General features: G+C 42.0%; 1 protein-coding gene and 1 long non-coding RNA gene across 3 annotated transcripts; one reads left to right on the plus strand and one right to left on the minus strand.

Moving 5' to 3' along the window:
- Positions 1-1,304: 1,304 nt before the first annotated feature.
- On the minus strand, positions 1,305-13,192 carry THOC3 (THO complex 3). Of its 2 annotated transcripts, XM_044451046.1 has the most exons (7): positions 12,983-13,192; positions 12,065-12,221; positions 11,019-11,223; positions 9,640-9,801; positions 6,953-7,053; positions 6,693-6,763; positions 2,126-2,191 (listed from the first exon to the last, which is right to left on the minus strand). In XM_044451046.1, exons 1-6 carry the CDS (start codon positions 13,163-13,165, stop codon positions 6,717-6,719), a joined length of 855 nt encoding a protein of 284 aa, XP_044306981.1. In that variant the 5' UTR covers positions 13,166-13,192; the 3' UTR covers positions 2,126-2,191; positions 6,693-6,716. The 2 variants fall into 2 exon arrangements, with proteins under 2 accessions (XP_044306979.1, XP_044306981.1); XM_044451044.1 differs by lacking the exon at positions 6,693-6,763 and having other exon boundaries at positions 1,305-2,191.
- Positions 13,193-13,298: 106 nt separating this feature from the next.
- Positions 13,299-14,648, plus strand: LOC123034003. Its single transcript, XR_006416679.1, has 2 exons — positions 13,299-13,441; positions 13,983-14,648. It is a non-coding gene; the product is annotated as an uncharacterized LOC123034003 (long non-coding RNA).
- The last annotated feature ends 4,309 nt before the right edge of the window (positions 14,649-18,957 follow it).

Consider the following 18,957-nt stretch of genomic DNA (forward strand, 5'->3'; position numbering starts at 1 on the left):
GGGAGAAGAAAGGGTTAAGTCCTGATTCAAGTTTGTAGAGCACAGGTTGTGGCTTCAAGGCCATGCCAGAGCCTGGCTGGGCTGATGGAAGGGGAGGAAAGGAAAACATATAACAGTCTGAAGAGTCTCAAGGACTGGCATGTTCCCTTGTTGATGAATTCCACCTGGGGGCCCAGGCGATGTCACCTCATGGAATTAACGGTTCCGATTGCTTGCAGGAGGGAATAAAAGAAGGGCTTTCCAGCTAGCCAACTGCTCCCTCTTTGCACTGGAGGCTCTGCCCATGTTTTGGTTTGCTACTTCTGAGAAAGTTTGCTGCATATTCTGCCCGTTATTAGTCATAGACTAGTTAGTTTTATTATTTTTCGGTCTGGGGTGGGCAAAAGGCTTGGGATTTGATGCTTACACCTGTAACCTGCACACTGTATGCTGCTATCTGCTTTCCCCCACCCTTCTCCCTCCTTTCTGTGTGCACGCGATTGTGCTCCTCCACTCCTATTGTCTGTGACTTTTTTTGTTTCCTGAAGAACTTGGGTCATCGTGTGCTGAAATCCAGTAGGTTCAACTCTGTGAGTGTTGGGGGCACAGGTTTTCTCCTGCCGGAAACTGCAGGAGGTGGGGCCTCCTGAACAGTTGCTGCACTGGTGTGGCACTTCACTGTTACAATTATCAGAGTTCAGTTCTATGAAGGATGGCTGGGTTTGATCAAAATCACAACCCAAAGCATACAGAGGAGGGAAATGATGATTTTTGTAAGAAAACTGAATATGTTTTAGGATTTTAGTCACAAAAATGTATTAAGGCTGTACCAGAAGCACTTACTCGTGAATGTTTTCTTGAAAAGCACCACCTCACCTATAGAGCTTTTTCAGTAATCTCTTCCAAAACATATACCTACTCAGAAAACATTCTGAATTGACTTCAGTTGTCTTCAGTGACATCAGCACATTCAACTGGATCAATGATGTCATGAAATTAAGTTCCTATATGAACTCTGACAGGCTAGGATTACCTGTTAACAATGCAGAAATTAGAAGACTTTCCAGAAACAAAGTGGCACCAAAACATTTGCAGTTAGCAGTTAACAATGGCAGAACTGAAAATGTACATTCTCACATTTGAAGAACTTTTTAGAAACAATTTTCACTATAACGACACCCAATATAACTAATATAATTAAGAAAATGCAGAATGTTCTCTGGATCCTGTGGATGGCAGCCTGCTGATCCAGACTGACAGTCTATATAGTCAAGCATCCCAATTCACAATGGCAACTAGGTCCTTCCAGGAAGCAACAAGCAGAGTAAACATATTTCCAAGTTTTACTTTTTGGCACCTTCAGCTTCACAATGCCAAGTGAGGTTATTTAGCTACCTTTTCATTGCCCTTTTAAAGCTACAGGACATGGAAGTTCCTTATTTCTTTATTTGAATGGAACAAAATTATCTAAGATACAAAGAACATAGTCATACAAAAAATAGTCTTATTTCTGTCCAAATTCTTTTCATTATTCCAAAAAGGTATTGAAGACACACAACCTCCAGGAGGCATGAGTTAAACCATTCCTCCAAGGAAATAGAAGAGTTTCAAATGTGGCTACAGAAAGCCAGCATATCCCTCAGTCTATCCATCCTCAAAGGAGGACATAAAGGGATGATAATGACACAGTAACCCAAATTAGCAGGAGGCTCTGCCTGCTATGCCCTTGAGTAATCAGAGGGCGGGGACTGACTGAGTAATCAGTGGAATGCACCTGCAGCTGCTACTTCCCTCGTTCCAAAAGAAAAACAGACCAGTGAAGAGCCTAGGCACTGGAAGAGGACTTAGCCAGCCTGCTCCTGTGCTTTCCATGATGGCTGGGCAGTTTACAAAAACTTGTAATGGCAGGTTTTCTAGGCAAGGTGTTGCCAAGCCATGCTTCTACTCCAGAAGGGGAAAGAACCCAATAAAGAAGCAATGCAAGCATGGCTTATGAAAAACCTGCTGCTGGCCCAGAATCCCACATCACAGTCTCCAGCACACTTCTCCTATGAGTCATTGGGGAGACCAAAGAGCTTCACAGTGCCAGCTTCCCTGCTGCTGTCATATTTGCCATCTTTATCATCACAGGCGAAAGCCAGCAGTGGACGCTTTGGATGCCAAGCCACAGTGAAGGTTGGGGACTCGCACTGCACTTCCCAGAGCTTCTCACCTAAAAGGAAAAAAACACAGTCAGAAATTTTTCTACAACTAGACCAGATGCAGCTCAGCAAGAAAGGACTGATTTAAATCAAGGCCATCTATCATCAATTAAATCATGATCTGGATCAGCATGAAAGAAGGTTGCTTTAAATTGTTTCCCACTGAAACTTTAAATATGTTTATTGAACAAATGATGCCAATCTACCCACTAAGCCATGCTAATTTACAAGCAAACAGAGTTCTATTTACACTAATTATTCTTACAATATTTGCATCTCTTGGTGTGTCTGTATATCATTATGTACAGTTGGAAGGGGCCATTGGATCCAAAGTTAAGTTCCACTGATTTACGTGGGACTTACTCTCAGGTAAGTGACTCAGGTAAGATTACAGCCTTGATATAATACAGAAAGATGCATACTAGGTGAGTTGGTCCTTGGTTTTTTTGTTTGTTTTTCTGAGGGTTGTCCCTTTCTCTTTCACTCTGCCTTGAGCCATGTTCGCCCTCACAAAAAACTAAGTAGTCAACAAAAAGGCTGAATAGGTCAAAGCAAGATTTGATAATTACAGAGCTTGGAAAAAATCCAATTGAAAATTTTAAAATGCTGATTTCATTTTTTCAAAGCATCCATTTTTATCTATCCTGTTTTATTGTCCTTCTGCCTTAACAAACTCCTCCGCTTTGCTTAGCCCAATTCCATTGCCACATAAGTACACAACAACAATCCTTAGTCAGAAAAACCAGAAGGCCAGGTTTTTATAGAAGCAAGAGCTGAAAGACTGAACCAAGCCATTTTCATGGGATGAAAAACTGCTCATATTTGTATAGTGTGGTAGATAACACACAATCCTATGGCCACCTGAAACTGTCTAGAAGGCCACACAAAAAGAATCTCAGCTTCAACCTTGGGAAAAAAAATTCTAGCTCAGAGCTGGATTTGTTTTGTGTTTGTTTTTTTGAAATTCAGAACAACTTCCCTGTATCCTTGAAGCTTCCCTGCACCAGCTTCAAATCTGAGGAAGCAAGGCAAACCTAAAAGCTGGTGCTAGGAAAGCGTGCTCCAGGGAGGGAAGGTGAGGAGTGAGGCACTGCTATCCTATGACATAACCTGGTAGTACCCCTCAGCTCCTCTCCTCTCAAGCTGGTGTAAAGCACCTAGATGTCTATTTGGAGGGTGGGTGGAGCACCAAGGCAATCCCCGCCTCTGCAGGCTTTCTGCTCTGCACTGGATGCCCATAATCCTCCAAGTTCAGAGGCTTACATGCAGCCACACTGGATGGCTCACTAAGTCTAAGTTTAAGCACATTTATGCTGATATTTAATTGTAACTGTTTTTGAAAAGAGAAATGTAAAGTTTTTTTTTTAAAAAAACCTAAATTAATACATTTAAGTTTAAATATCTGATTTAACTTGTTTTAAAACTCTTTATTTAAATCACTGGATTTTATCCACTCAGCTCAGACAAGGTCAACTTTACATAAGAATACAACTTGATGAGACTAATGCTGACAAAAATTTAGCAACACATGCTCATTTTATATAATATCGAGCTTCTATTTCCCTTGTGGGGCTCCCTGTCCTCTCGAGGCCGGGGCTGGAGTGCCTCCACTTGGTGCTGACCGACCGAGACAGACTGGGGATTCTGTTGGTGCACCGTGCACCCTTCTGCCTAACAGACTCCCTGCCTGAGCTGACAGATCGTCTCGGACCTGGTGTTGAAGATTCCCGGAATGTTGGTCCTGGGGGACTTCAATCTCCATGCCAAGACGGTTCTAACCGGGGCAGCTCAGGACTTCATGGCCTCCATGGCGGCCATGGGGCTGTCTCAACACATCATTGGCCTGACCCATGAACGTGGACACACTCTGGACCTGGTTTTCTCAACGGGGCAGGAAGAGGGTGACCTGAGGGTGAGGAATTTAAGCTTGACGCCCTTGTCATGGTCAGATCACTTCCTCATAAGGTTTGAGCTCGAGAGTGGCCTTTCCCTCTGTAAGGGTGCAGACCCGATTGTATTGGTCCACCCCCAGAGCTGGATGGATCCTGATGGATTCCTGGAAGCTCTGGGGGATTTTCCGGTTGACAAGGCCGGTGATCCTGTTGATGCCCTGGTTGAACTGTGGAATGAGGAGATGACCAGGGCTATTGACACGATTGCTCCCAAGCATCCTCTCCCACCTGGCAGAGCCCGTTCATCTCCTTGGTATACACCTGAATTACGGGCGATGAAGCAGGTTGGGAGACGTCTAGAGCGTAGGTGGAGGAGATCACAGGGCGATTCTGACCAAACACACTTAAGAGCCCATTAACGGGCCTATGCTGTGGCGGTGAGGATGGCGAAGAAGAAATTCTTCTCTGTTTCCATCGCCTCCTCACAATGCCGTCCGGCGGAGCTTTTTCGGGTGGTGCAGGGGCTGATACATCCGGGCCCGAAGAAAGATCTTGTGCCACCCTCAAAGGCCCGTTGTGACGATTTTGCCAAGCATTTCAGGGAGAAAATTGCTCAGATTCGCCACGAGCTTGACTCTGCTATTGAATCAGATTCTACTGGGGAGATGCCATCGACGCCGTCAAGTCCACAATTTATGGATGAATTTCAGTTGTTGCGGCCTGATGATGTGGACAAGGTGCTTGGACAAGTATATCCTACCACTTGCTTACTAGACCCATGCCCATTTTGGCTACTTAAGAAAGCCAAGGACGGGATTGGGACCTGGATCCTGGAGGTGGTCAACGCCTCTTTAAGAGACGGCCAGGTACCTGCCCCTTTAAAGGAGGCGGTAGTCCGGCCAGTCCTAAAGAAAGCATCCCTGGATCCAGAGGTGGCCACCAATTATAGACTGGTGGCCAACATCCCGTTCCTGGGCAAGGTGCTAGAGCGGGTGGTGGCGGGACAACTCCAAGCACTCTTTGATGAAACTGATTATCTGGACCCATTTCAGTCTGGCTTCAGACCCAGGTATGGCACTGAATCTGCCTTGGTCGCCCTGTACGATGACCTGTGCAGGGAGAGAGACAGGGAGTGCGTCCCTGTTAGTTCTCCTGGACCTCTCAGCGGATTTCAATACCATCGACCATGGTATCCTTCTGGATAGGCTAGCGGGATTGGGAGTTGGAGGCACCGCATGGCAGTGGTTCTGCTCCTATCTCAATGGCCGATTCCAGAAGGTGGTGCTGGGGGACTATGGCTCTGCGCCATGGCAGTTATGCTATGGAGTTCCGCAGGGGTCCATTCTGTCCCCTTTGCTATTTAACATCTACATGAAACTGCTGGGAGAGGTCATCAGGAGGTGTGGGCTGTGAAAACATCAGTACGCTGATGATACCCAGCTCTACCTCTCGTTTTCCACCAATCCAGGTGAGGCAGTGGCTGTGCTGAACCGGTGCCTGGCCGAGGTAATGGGCTGGATGAGGGCCAATAAACTGAAGCTCAGTCCAGACAAGACGGAGGTCCTGTTGGTGGGTGGCTCGGGCCTCGGGATAGGGGACTTGGGCCTTGTCCTAAATGGGGTTGCACTCCCTCTGAGTGACAGGGTTTGCAGCTTGGGAGTGCTCCTTGACCCTGAGCTGTCTCTAGAAGCTCAGGTGACGGCGGTGGCGAGAAGCGCCTTCCTTCAGCTTCGGCTGATACACCAGCTGCGTCCCTTCCTGGAGAACGACTGCCTGGCGACAGTGACACACGCATTGGTAACTTCCCGATTAGACTTCTGTAACACACTCTACGTGGGGCTACCCTTGAAGACGGTCTGGATACTTCAATTGGTGCAGAATAGAGCTGCCAGGTTGCTGACGGGGACTGGGTATTGTTCTCATATAACCCCAGTTCTCCGTCAGCTCCACTGGCTCCCGATTGAAGTCCGGGCCCAATTCAAGGTGTTGGTTATGACCTATAAAGCCCTAAACGGCTTGGAACCTGGATATCTAAAGAAATGTTTGCACCCATATATGCCCGCCCGCCCCTTGAGATCAGCAACGGATGCCATTCTCCAGAAACCCTCTGTGAATATTAGGAGGGTGAGTACCCGGAGGAGGGCTTTCTCTGCAGTGGCGCCCCATTTATGGAATACGCTCCCCAGAGAGGTCCGCCTGGCGCTGTCGTTACTTGTTTTTCGGCGCCAGGCTAAGACCTTTTTATTTAAAACTTATTTTAATTGCTAAATTATTGTATTAATTAGGATTTTAAAATTTTTACCTGAGAATGCACCGGGGGTTTTTAAATGTTGTTGTTGTTGTTTTCTTCTTTTAATTGCTATATTATTATTTATGTATGTTTTATGTATTCTTTGTGAGCCGCCCCAAGGTTTTGTTGCAATGGGGGCGGCACAGAAATGTTTTAAATAAATAAATAAATAAATAAATAAATAAATAAATAAATAAAATTACAGGTATGGTTCAAAACCAAAAGCTTTCAAACAAGAACTTTCTTAAAAATTCCTTTTGCCTATAATGTACAGATACTATTACTTTGAGAAGCACAGTAGTTTAGACAGCTATCTTCCTTGCAGCTCACCCTTGGATGCTCTGCCTTGACTCTTCAAAAGCAGGTCAACTTAGTTTGTCCTACTGATTTTTCTGAATCTTCTGCAAAGTATTTTTAGGGCAGAACAAAAGACATTTACTTTCAGTAAAGAACACACAAAAAGGATATTAACAGTGTAAAGTCGCTCAGAGGAAAGTCAGTGTTCAGTGGAAGCTTTATCCCTTATTGATTATATATAGCATTATAGCCTAACTACTTTGGTGACAAGGAATGAGAACAGTGCCACTTACCCGTTTCCACTTCTGCAATATCAATGAAATGGTCTTCAGAAGCTGAAGCCAGCATCTTCCCATCATGGCTGAAGCTCAATGTCCTCACAGGCCAATCAAGCCTGAAAGATGAAAGCAAATGGGAGCGGATAAGGAAGGAGAATTGAGAGAAGAAAAGGGGACAATTACATGAACCCTGAACGAGTGTCATCCTGTTTCCAAACGAGACTAGCCCAAATCATTCGAGAAGCACAAAAACTATGAATGAAGTCATAGTTCCTGCTTCGCCTCTCCTAATCTCTGGTATTGCAGAAGGAAAAATACTGCCACTGGTAAGGAAATCTTGTAGCAAGAAATTCTGTATACTAAACACTTAATGAAGAAATATTTCCTACTGATTTTTCTGCATCTACTGCAAATCAATTGGTTTTGTTCAGTTACCCCAGTTCCAGTATCAGAAAATATTCTTCTCCAATCAGCACTCCACATAGATAATTTCTAGCATAATACATGTTGTTAATCTCTACCATGGCCCAACTTACTAATCTTTTCTATACTTAAAAAACAACTCAAACATTTCCTCATGAAAATGGTATTCTAAGTCCTTGATCTTTTTGAATGACCCTGTCTGGCACTTTAATACATTTTTGTATGACAAACAGTAGATCCTGTTCCAAATATGATTGCACCACAGCTTAATATAAAGACATTCTAATGCTGCTCACTTAATATTCAACCCTGTCCCTAAGAATTTTCCAACACAGAACTTAATTTCTCCCACAAATAAATACAGAAAAACAAGTCATTCGGGGTGGATAGAAATGGATTTTGAATTCTTAAAATATCCCATTTTAAATCTGATTTTTAAAAAATCAAATTGCATGAGGTTATTTGCACTACATGAAACCCCATCATGAATTAATTTACCCTTAGGAAATGCCACATTATGCTAGGTGCCCATGAGAGACATTCTTGCCTGCTGCATCTGGGTGCCCATCTTCCCTTGCTCCAAGAACTCAGGCTGAAAGTGTTGTTTAAAAATTAGACAACCCTTGAATAACTCTAAACAACCTCGTCCACACAAGTCTACCCATAGGAAGGTGGGCATCATGATAAATGGTGTTCACAGGTGCCCATCATGAAGTGGCAACACAGGTAAACTAATCCAAGGCGGGCTGTCATGTTTGTGAACTTAGGAAGCCTTTTAAAAGAAAGGCTGAGATTCTTTTTAATTATGTTAATACACAAATAGTCTCTTAAAACTAAGATATGATCATCTATCAAAGAGATTAAATTAAAGCCATGGTGGAATTTATTATATTTCAATGTTTACTTCTTCATGCTACAGGAAAAGTAAAGCAGCTTACATGGTCCTCCTCCCTATTTTATTCCCACAAGGAACCTGTGAGCAATCTGTGACTAGTCCAAAGTCATTCTGGGAGCTGCATGGCAAAGGGTAGACTAGAACAGAGATCTCCCAAGTCCCAGTCTGAATTTCTAAAAATAACTCTTCAGCAATGGTATGGTATCATTGCCAATTACCAGAACCAATAAACTATCAAAGAATCTAGGATCCAGGTAATGTAATGCTTTATATCACTAGGTTCATCTTCCAAGCTAACATAGGAGAACTTAACACACTTATTTTAACCTCCCAACTATGTAACCTCTGTAAGTGAATTCAAGTTATGAATATGTACAATTTCACTAACTACAGGAAACTGTATTTTGCACATTACAAGCTTAGAAAGTTTTTGACAGTCTTCCAAAAAGTGATCTTACATTACTGTACGTAAAAAAAAAAACTTTTTTCTTGTCTCTAAATAAGAATAAACCTGAAGAAATATAGTTCTTGTCTTTAAACAATAAAAGTAGGCAGGAGAAGCATGAAGAAGCATTTTGGATGATGCTTCTAGGATAAAAACCTCTGCCTGGTTTGACCAGTGTATTTTAGTTATGGCTGTCATGAGCTGCTTGTCTACCTCAGGTAACACACCAGCTTTCTTTATTTAATTCTGTTTATTGTTGTACAAGCTTCTTAGCATACACCAAGTACAAAAGTTGAACTCTATCTACTGTTCATTAACCAAAGATTTCCTTATGAACCCAGAAAGAGAAGAACTGTGAAAGTTCAAGATGCAGTAACTCTTCAACTCTCCCATGGGAGAATAGTGGTGGTGGTTCCAGTGTCCTTCTCCTCCTTCAACAATTCCTGTCAGGTCTCAAAACCTTGAGGCTTGTCTTGAGAATGGACTATATGGCAAACAATCTCCTTGTCAACCTCAGAATCGTCATCCCTAAGAGAAAAGGCACTGAGCACCTTGCGTACACATGCCTGAGCTTTTTCTGGATGTACACACGACACCAGGAATCTTAAAGTGTGGCTGCTTGTTCAGGATATATATGCATTTTTAAATGGGAAAGCTGATTTTAAAACAATGGTTTAATTTTTTTTCATTGGTATTTAAAATTCCCTTGATTTTAAAAATAAGCCTATTATGTTAGCACTACAAACTGACTTGATATTTTAATAGGATTATTCACTATGTTCCCTAAAATTGTGTCCTGGATAATAACCACCAGACAGCATGGGAATATTTCTTGCCCCAGCATGCATTACATTACATTCACTTACACAAGTAAGGTGTAGACCTGTCTGCAACCCCACAAGCTGAAAAGGGGATTGGACATAGGACAAGACAACTTACCTAGAGAAACATCGTACACATACTAGCTCATCTACATCCCAGAGGCTAACAAGTGCATCAGCACTTCCTGTGGCAAAATATTTGCCCATTGGGTCAAATTTGATGCAGATGCAATTTGAGGGATGAGCATTAATTGACTGGATTGGCTTTAGCTCTGGATAGCTGTGGAAAAGGAAAGAAATGAGGTAGAAGTTAATCTACAGAAAAAGCAGTCCTTTCACACTAGCTATTTAACATCTTGGAATGCCTTCCTTACTAATCACCACATGTAAGACAGAACCTTCTTTACAGAAGGAAGCCCCACAAGTTGCATAAATCCATCTAAATGGGCTTTGGGTTCATTTGAGCCCCCAAGAAATTACAACATGGATGGGTTAGCTTATTTTTATTCATACTATGGAGTCAGATAAATCAATAAAATGGAGATCAGAATATAACATTTAAAATATATCCAAGCGACAGATATAGTAAGAGGGCTCACTGTCTACACACACATTATCATTCAGAAAATGAAAATGCAGAGCACCATTTCTGCTGTATTAGTTTTCAGTTTCTCCTAGCCCAGTAAGTATGTAAGCAGGAGCACATGATGGCATCAGAAAGAGGAGCTCATACTTCTCCTAGTTTATGCCTCCACTGGGATACCCTAGAACCAAGGTTCACCATGTCAGTTTCCACAGTGACTTAACATAGAAGAGCTTAGCTTTCTGTACAAAACACAGTAGTATCTTCCCAACATCTCCCTCTTAGTTAAATGATAAACTGAGAAAACAGTGGAAATGATTTTAAAGGATTGTTTTTTAAAGTGTGTGCACAACAAAACAAACATTTCCACTTTTGTAGTTAACATTAGCTGCTAAAGAAAACTCACTCCAATTAGAATATTTTCTGGGAAATCTCTCTGAGACTGAAGACTCTAGAGAAACTATTTTGAGCAAACTAGGCAGCAGCAGCAAAAATTATATTTAATCTGAGACCTTAAGATACTATAACTGAACCTGGAAGAATGAATGAGGGAATGGAAAATTCTGAGGCAGCACTGTTACCTTTGAAGCCATATCTGGACTCATAGAATAGTAGAGTTGGAAGGAGCCAAGAAGGCCATCGGGTCCAACCCCTGCTCAATGCAGGACACCAAGTTAAACCAACCTTCTCAGATAGCTGTCCAGTCACACCTTGAATGCCTCTAAATAATAAACTCCATTGTCATATTGTAGTGTAAATATAACAGCAGGAGGCAAAAGAGAAAGTGCTGAATCCTCAATACGCTATTGACAAATGTTCTGGTGCTACACATTTCTCCTATCAACCACCTAGACCAAAAGACAAGACAGCCACTCACTTGCTGCCTTTCCTAGAAAAGGCCATGTTGAGGGTACCTGAGGATGTTGATGCAACCGTTGCCATTGGTGAGGAAAAACATGTTGTTGTCATTGTTCCAAGAGATCTCATTCACCTCAAACTTGAACTGCTCCTCAGCTTTGGACCGATGTGTCTTAGCATCAATGAAAGTCACCACATCATCCTTGTTTCCTACAGCAATAGTTTGACCATCAGGGCTCCAGCAGATGTTAATGTTTTCCCCTATAAAGGAGAAAGGAGAGAGGAGAGATTAAACTCATTTAGTTACTGCCTGGGGCAAGAGCAGTTCACAAGCAATACACAGACTTTTGCATCTGTTAATTGATAATCACTAACAGGACAAAATGCAGCAATACAGCCTTATAATGTATGTGATACCGCTACAATCCTGACACTCTCTTTATATTACTATTACAACCATATCCTTCCTTTTTACAGTTTACAGGAAACCAAAGTGGCTTACATGGTCTTGCCTTGCTCCATTTTCCTCACAACTCTATGAGATGGGTTAGGTTAACTGTCAGCAACTGCCCAAATTCATTCAGTGAGCTCTGTAGCTGAATGAGAACCAGAATCTGAGTTTCCCACATTCTAGTCAAAAACTCTAACAAATATATCTCACTGGCTCTAATAAGCAATGACAAAAAGTAAATCACATATTATGGCACCAGAATATATTCCATGATAAACTATTATCAAGGTAGCCACATGTTTAAAAACTTGAAGATTAGATTATCAAGAGGTTTATAGTGATATTAGTGTACAAAGTTGATTTATAATTGGTATTTCAAATTAATGCTTTGAAAATACTATACAAAAAATATTTTGCTCTTGACCCAGGCTATGATTTGGAAAAACATGGTTTTTTCAAAACAGAGGACAGAGAAGATCCGTGTGTTTGGGGAAGAGAGATCCATGTGAGCCAAGATTATCAGTAGAGAAATCAACTTGCTCTCTTCCTAGGACTCACCTGACCCACCCCCCAGAAGCAGGTACTGGCAATAACAACAATAAAACAGCTGGGCTATAAGAACCACTACTTATCATCATCATCATCATCCACCTTTAGTGTTCACTGTGGCTATGCACTTAGTGGTACGAACATCCCATATGCGAATAGTTTTGTCTCCAGATGCCGTGACAAATAAGTCTGGGTTACTTGGATGCCAGCACAACTGATCCACACTATCTCCATGGCCACGGTAATTATTCTCTTTCACCTAAGAAATAAGCATACAGTTCTAAATTAATAATTTCATATAGAGACAAAATCTTTTTAAAAAGGGTTTTGCATCTCAGTCAGCCTAGCGATAAGGTTTAATCAACATTTATGTATCTTTAAGCAAGCCAATTACCCAACTTCTAGGTTAAGCCTCCTTTACAAACACAGTTTTGAAAATAGTCTAGAAGAAGCATTTTAAGTTTCATGATGTATACCTACTTTTCAGTATAAAAGACCGCCAAAGCAAGTTACAGTAGACTATACCAGGGCTAGGGAACCAGCAGTTTATGTTAGCTGCGACTTTCCAATCATTCCTCCGAGGCCCTGGCGGGTTAGCAAAATGTTTAGCAAACTATTATCCTTTGTGGGCTTATTTTCAAAGCCTATCATATCACAAGCTCCAAGGATTAAGAATTACGCTTCCTTGAAAATGCAACTAGAATCAATAGAGAACAACCCCAAAACCAGGAGAGCGGCATGCAAACGAATAAACACTTGCAGATGTTAAGAGAAACGGAGAGCATAAGCTGTCATCTCTGTGAGCCGTCTGCAGTTTTACATCGGTATCTACGCTACAGATTTCACTTAAGTTTGAAAGCGGCCACTCTCTTATGAATATCCATAATTAAGCGAAGGCGCCAAGTCGACGCTTTCACGACCCCAGAGCGCACAGAAGCACAAGTGACAGTCGCGGTTCTTCATTCCCCCTGCCTCGCCACTCCTCCCACGGACCCGGCCACAGGGCGCTCGAGAACTGACCAGCCGGTCCTTGTCCAGCACGAAGACGCTGGCGGTCTTGTCGAAGGAGCCGGAAGCCAGGCGGCGGCCGCAACAGCTCCACGCCACCGAGTGGACCTTCGCTCCGTGCGCCGGGAACTCTCGGCTGCGCGTGTTAGCCCGAAACAGGTCCTGCATGGCCTGCACGTAGGGAGAAAGCGCCATGGCAACCAGGCCAGGAAGCGCGGCTGCCCGAGCGCCTTTCCTTCCGGCGGGGCCCAAGGTTGCACTTCCGCTACGTCATAGGAGGTGTGCCCTCCCTCTTGCCGGGCTGGCGCATGCTCATGCTCATGCTTCTGATGCGGAGCAAGGCTTATGGAAAGACAGAGGCTTCATTTCTTTGGCAGTCATCATGACTTCTATTCGAATATTTCGAGAAGCTGGATGAACCTGCTCTTCAGACTTCCCCAGCCCCGCCAGACGCAGCCAGCATGACAAATGGTCAGGAATGCTGGGAGTTGTGATCTTGAATAGCTGGAGGGCACCAGGTTGGAGAAGTAGAATGCTGGGTTGTGGCTGAGTTGTGCGAAGGAAAAAGCCAGGATGGAGCGCGTGAATTCAGTGTCACAAACAATAAGAATTGTGACTTGCCTCTGCTCGTACGAGCGATGTCCCCCCTGCCCCGCGGCAAAATTTAAACTTGATTTCTCTGCCTTTTTCAACTTATTTAAATGATCCTCTTAGAGTTGCAACTGGCACCACAAAATTTGCATTTCAAGGAGCTCATTTGAGATAATAAAAGAAAAAAGGACATTGCAATATGTTTGCTATCAAATTAACAATGCTGACTAAATTAGGTTATTGCCCTGGTGTGCATGTGCCCAAAATACACAACGGGAGAGTTTTCTTTTAAAATATTCTTGAGAATAACTGTCTGCCAACAAATTGTTCCATATGGTGCACCTGAGCAGTCCTCAGTTGGCCCTTTTATACATTGATCATTAAAAGAATTACACGTAACACAGTTAACACTTTCCAATAGGTTACAGAAGCGAAAAGGTTTGGCGTGATTCTTGCCTGCCTACATACCAAAGCAGAAAGAAGATGCTCCAAAGGAAAGAAGGAGAATGAGGTGCTATTCCAGAGAAGAGGAGGATGAGTGGGTTGGTGTGAATTGCCCTTTGTTTGAGCTGCTGTTATCTTTCAAGAGTCAACTTGCCCTCTCTGGAATGGTGCCTGGTTAATATCAGCTACATTCCAAGGATGCTGATCTCTAAAAAAAAAAAAAAAAAAAAGAGCATTTTTTTCTCTGGCCCAGCTGTGTGTTAATATTTTCATGATTCTACCTATTAAAGTTATACCTAATGATTTATACCTCAGCTACAGTTGGATATTTCAATTGTGGCCATTTATTGCAATTATGACTGTTTAGATAAAGGCAGACTTTTTTTGTAAGCCCTGTAGTATGTTACAGCTGTCTAATATTGTTGTTTATATCTGAAATAGTAACAAAAATAGTACACTAAAACAAGCCAGTGATAGTTGCAACTATCAGCAGTGATAGTTGCAAACTGCAATGGAGCTTTCACTTTTTTTTCTTGTTTATTCATTTGTAAACTTAACTTTGCTATAAATTGCTACAAAACACAGCTAACTACTTGTTTCTGCAGAGCTATTTGGGAATAAACAACCTTTTGTGCTTCTTGTCCACCTGTGTTTGTTGCAATTACTGACTCTGATTTACAGTCTGCTGTCTCTAAATATCCTAGACTGATGAAACAAACTGAAAAGCTCTGTAAGAAATTTATTTGCTATTACCTTTATCTTGCTTTTCACACAATTACTTTCTCCCAGAGGCAGTTCAGAGCACAAAAGAAAGAGAGAAGTCCTGTCACCACTCTTAGGAGCAAAAAAGACATGCAGTGGTACCTCTGCTCATGAATGCCTCAGTTCACAACCAAATCAGGTCACGAAGAGAAATTTCTGAAAAATTTTGCCTTGGGTCACAAACCCCGAACCGCTCCTGCTTCAAATTTTTGTGATTAAAAAAAAATAGTTATAGAATGGATTAACCTTATTTACATTGAACCTTATGGGGAAATTTGACTTTGCTCTTGACCAATTTGAGTCACTACCAGAGTCCTGGAACAGATTAAGTTCATGAGCCAGGTACCACTGTACAAGGGAAAGCAAGTGGAAGGAAAAAGAGGTGGGAGATCCATTTTTCGAGGCTAGGCTGATTTCCCCCATCATCACATCCTTGCTTGAGTAGCGGCTGATAGCTATCTGGCTAATGGATAAGACAGGAGTGTACTTTGTCCTTCTGTCTGCAGTACCAGAGCAACTGTCACTTGCAGTGGAGTGTTCTTTCTGTCTGAAAGAAAGAATAGAGCTCCTGACAAGTGCTCCTTCTCTGGGCAATGGATGGAGCCAGGTTGGTTGTTGTTGAAAAGCAGAAGCTGCAGCATTGTAATGTCTCTTGGTCCTCTGACAGTAGCAGAAAGCCAAAGCATGTTTCTCTTCTGCTCCCCAGCCTCAGGGTAAGAAATATGAGGTAAATTCAAAATCTCCATGTGTTTATCCTCCCTGGGGTTAATTATTAACTCTTCTGATCATGGATTAGATAAACAGAACTATTCTAAGGGCTTTTCTGTATATCATGTAATTAGTAGATAAGCCATGTGTCCCTCAAAATAAATAAAAAGATAATTCACTGTTTTCTTCTTGTGTGTACATGGACCAGGCTGCTAATCACAGCTCCCTGTAATATGTTCATACATTGTAATTTTTCAGTATAGTTACCCTTCAGAAGATACCTTGAGTTTGTGTACTAAACTATAAGATATAGAAAGCTTTTTAAAAAATTTGAGAATAAGTACATGAGAACTTTGCTGGATCATACAGAGTTTATGCCCACCAGTTTAAACACTTCTATATCTACAATGACCAAACCCAGATGCCCATGGGAAGTACATAAGATATCAACACAATAGTATCTTCCCACTTGTTTTTCCCAGAAAATGGTACTGAAAGATCTAATGCCTCTGCTACTGGAGGTAACATATAAACAGAATGAAGGAGAATCATTGTCTTTGAAAGTCTTGTCCTCTGTGGATTTGTTCATGTTGATGACCATCACTCCATCTTCCAGTAGCTAAATTCAGCGTACAACTATGGATTGTTATATAATACTTTGTTTTATCTGTCCCAAATCTCCCATCTTTAAGCTTCATGGGATAACCTCAGGTTCTAGTATTATGAATATTGTCATATTTTCCACACACCATCATGTCTCCCATCCCCCTGATAATTGTTCTTTTCCTTAAACTAAAAATCATGAAATAACACCTTTCAAATTGGTTCAGTTCCTAGATCTTTTGGGCATCATCAGCAAATTCAACCATTTCACTGACTCCAGATCATTTATGGACAAATTAAAAAACCCTGTTTCTGGGTGGTATTTCAATGCCACCTACACATAGATAAAGGGAGGGATATCTGACTTGCCTTCACTGAAACCTATACAAAATGACTAGCTCCAAGCATTATTTAGAAGCTAAGCTAATCTATTCAGAACCAGTATTTTGAAAATTATAGATTAAATAAGAATGGCACTTGATAAAGGAACATATACATTGGTGCAGGGCTTTTTGTTTGTTTTTTGGTCTTTTCTCACTTTTTCAGAACTTTACTAAAAGCCTAAGGAGGTGATCCTATAGTCTCCAAAGAGCACCTGAGGAGCCATAGGATTTCTTGAGATTCCAAATCTGAGGCTGGACACATCAGAGCATTGATCTCTTCTCCTCTCCCCCTGCAGAAAGAGCCACACTGGTTACTCTTAGAGTGACCTCAGAAAGGAGCAGAACAGGGTATTGAAGGGGGAAGGAAGTGAGGGGAGGAAACGGGAGGCCAGGATATGAATTATCCTGAAGTCACTCCGTCTTCCTTTCTTCCACCTCCAAAATATTCTAGCTACATGGGGGGAAAATTTGTCTAACAATAATGGCCCTCCACCACTCCTCCTCCTGCACTGAATGCCTGTAAGCCTCCAAGGCTGAGGACTTAGGGGCACCCTGGTAGAATTGCGACTTAGGTAAACAATAGCTACTAAAGGTACAGGTAATTGGTGGCCCTCAGATTTTGTAGACTACAGCTCTGAGCCATCTGGAAGGCCACAAGTTATTCATCTGTGATGCTTGGATCACCCCTATCCACATGCTTAGGGACACTCTCAAAGACAGTGAGAGAAGACAGGCTTTTATAGAAGCCATGTTACTTCTTTTTCAGTAGTCTGAGCCCTTCTGTATGCTTACAAATTTTAGCTTTAATAACACTTCAATTTAGCTGGAACTAATAATAAGCTAGCAAGGCTATATTATTTTGGATTGCTTTAAGATACATTTTTGAATTGATGTTACACTGGCCCATTTCCAGCCCTTTGGCACAGAGACCAATTTTACAGATTATGTTGACATTAGTTTAATAAGGAGATCAGCACAATTATGATTGAGTTCTTCAAGAACTCTTGGATGTATACCATCTGGACTCAATGATTTGTTTATTTTCAGTTTGTCAATAAGATCTGGATCTCTTGTCACTATTTTTGTTTCCTCAGACATTCTTATTTAAACTGTCAATTCAGGGCAGGCATAAGAATCTGCTCAAACAACTTCTGCTGGGAAGACAGATGCAAACATTTAGTCTCTTCAGAATCTCCTTAGCCACCTTTTGTACTCTTCATCTGACAGTTGAACCACTTCCCTAGCTTATTTCCTGTTTTTGCTGTGTTTTAAGAATTGTTTAACTGTTGGTCTCCGCACTGTTCTTTCTCAAAATCTTGTTTGTTTTGACATCCCTTACTCTCTGCTTCTCAACCTCATTTTTAAAAACTTGAAGTTAAATATGACTTCACTGAACTTCCTTGGAAATTCTCCTCTTGCATTAAGTTTGATAGCATCTTTTACTGTTAAGTGTTGGGGTTCCACTTTGGTTCAAATGAGCTATGGCCTTTCCTCAGTAAAGCATAAACCCCTAGTTCATCATTCTCAGGGAGAGGGCAAGACCTCCCCACTGAATGAAGATGGGATACAGGTCTGATCTGAGTGTTAGCTGACTCTAACCAGTCAACAGCTGGGGCAAACCCCAGGTGGACCTCAGACCCCAAAACCAAACAGAGCCTGAGACGAGACTTAGAGCTAATTGCAGTTTTATTCTGGTGCACTATAGAATAAACGGAGACGGAGGGGAGATGCTTCCCAAATCAGAGTCTCGAAAGAGGTACAGAGAACATACATTATATACCCTACATCATAACAGGTTGTCCAGATACAAAGTAAATTCATTTCCCTATTAGTCTTTGTTCTGTTAGTTAACAGAAAACTCTTTATCTAGAGACTCCCCTTTCTAATGTGTCTGTTGATTATCTCTGAATTATTCACATCTGCTCTATGTTTCTCACCTATTAGTAATTTATAATGCCATTTGCTACTTTTATGGAGGATTCACCTGGATTCCAACCGGTCCCAGGTTCCAAAGATACTTCTCATTTACCCTCTTTGACATCCAGTCATCCTGTCCCAGGAGTTCACACAGGGTTCTCCATACCTCCCCGCTCCCTCCTGGACAGGAAGTACAACATGGCTGCAGATTTCAGGCTAAGTGGTTAGGCTAAGTGTTGTGAGGGAGTATGTTTCAGGTAACATGAGGATATGAAATAAGGTCATTGGGTTAGACTGGAATCCTCTACCTCATATGTCACACTAGGCCTCATCTACCTCAATGGGAATTACTTTTGGAAATAAATAAGCATTACACCAGGAACGACTATTACCCACTTCCCCAAAATAGTGAGAAAGCCGCATAGAAAAAATGTCCTGGCATAGGCACAGAAAGACTGACATTTTCCCCCATAAGTGGCCGGCCATTTCCACATAGAAGTGAAGCCAGTGTTCCTGCCGCTTTCATTTTTCAAATATTTTATTATTTCATCAGCAAAAACACTGCTGTCACCAAGCACA

The sequence above is a fragment of the Varanus komodoensis genome, unplaced genomic scaffold, assembly GCF_004798865.1.
Source record: "Varanus komodoensis strain SLA01 unplaced genomic scaffold, ASM479886v1 scaffold6_1, whole genome shotgun sequence".
NCBI lineage: Eukaryota > Metazoa > Chordata > Lepidosauria > Squamata > Varanidae > Varanus > Varanus komodoensis.

Excerpts from the sequence above, each read along its gene's own strand:
- THOC3 (XM_044451044.1), bottom strand. The coding sequence starts at position 13,165 with ATGGCGCTTTCTCCCTACGTGCAGGCCATGCAGGACCTGTTTCGGGCT. Across the intron at positions 12,222-12,982 it reads TGCTGGACAAGGACCGGCTG|GTGAAAGAGAATAATTACCG; the intron begins GTCAGTTCTCGA and ends CTTATTTCTTAG. Across the intron at positions 7,054-9,639 it reads TGTGTACGATGTTTCTCTAG|GCTTGATTGGCCTGTGAGGA; the intron begins GTAAGTTGTCTT and ends TTCATCTTTCAG.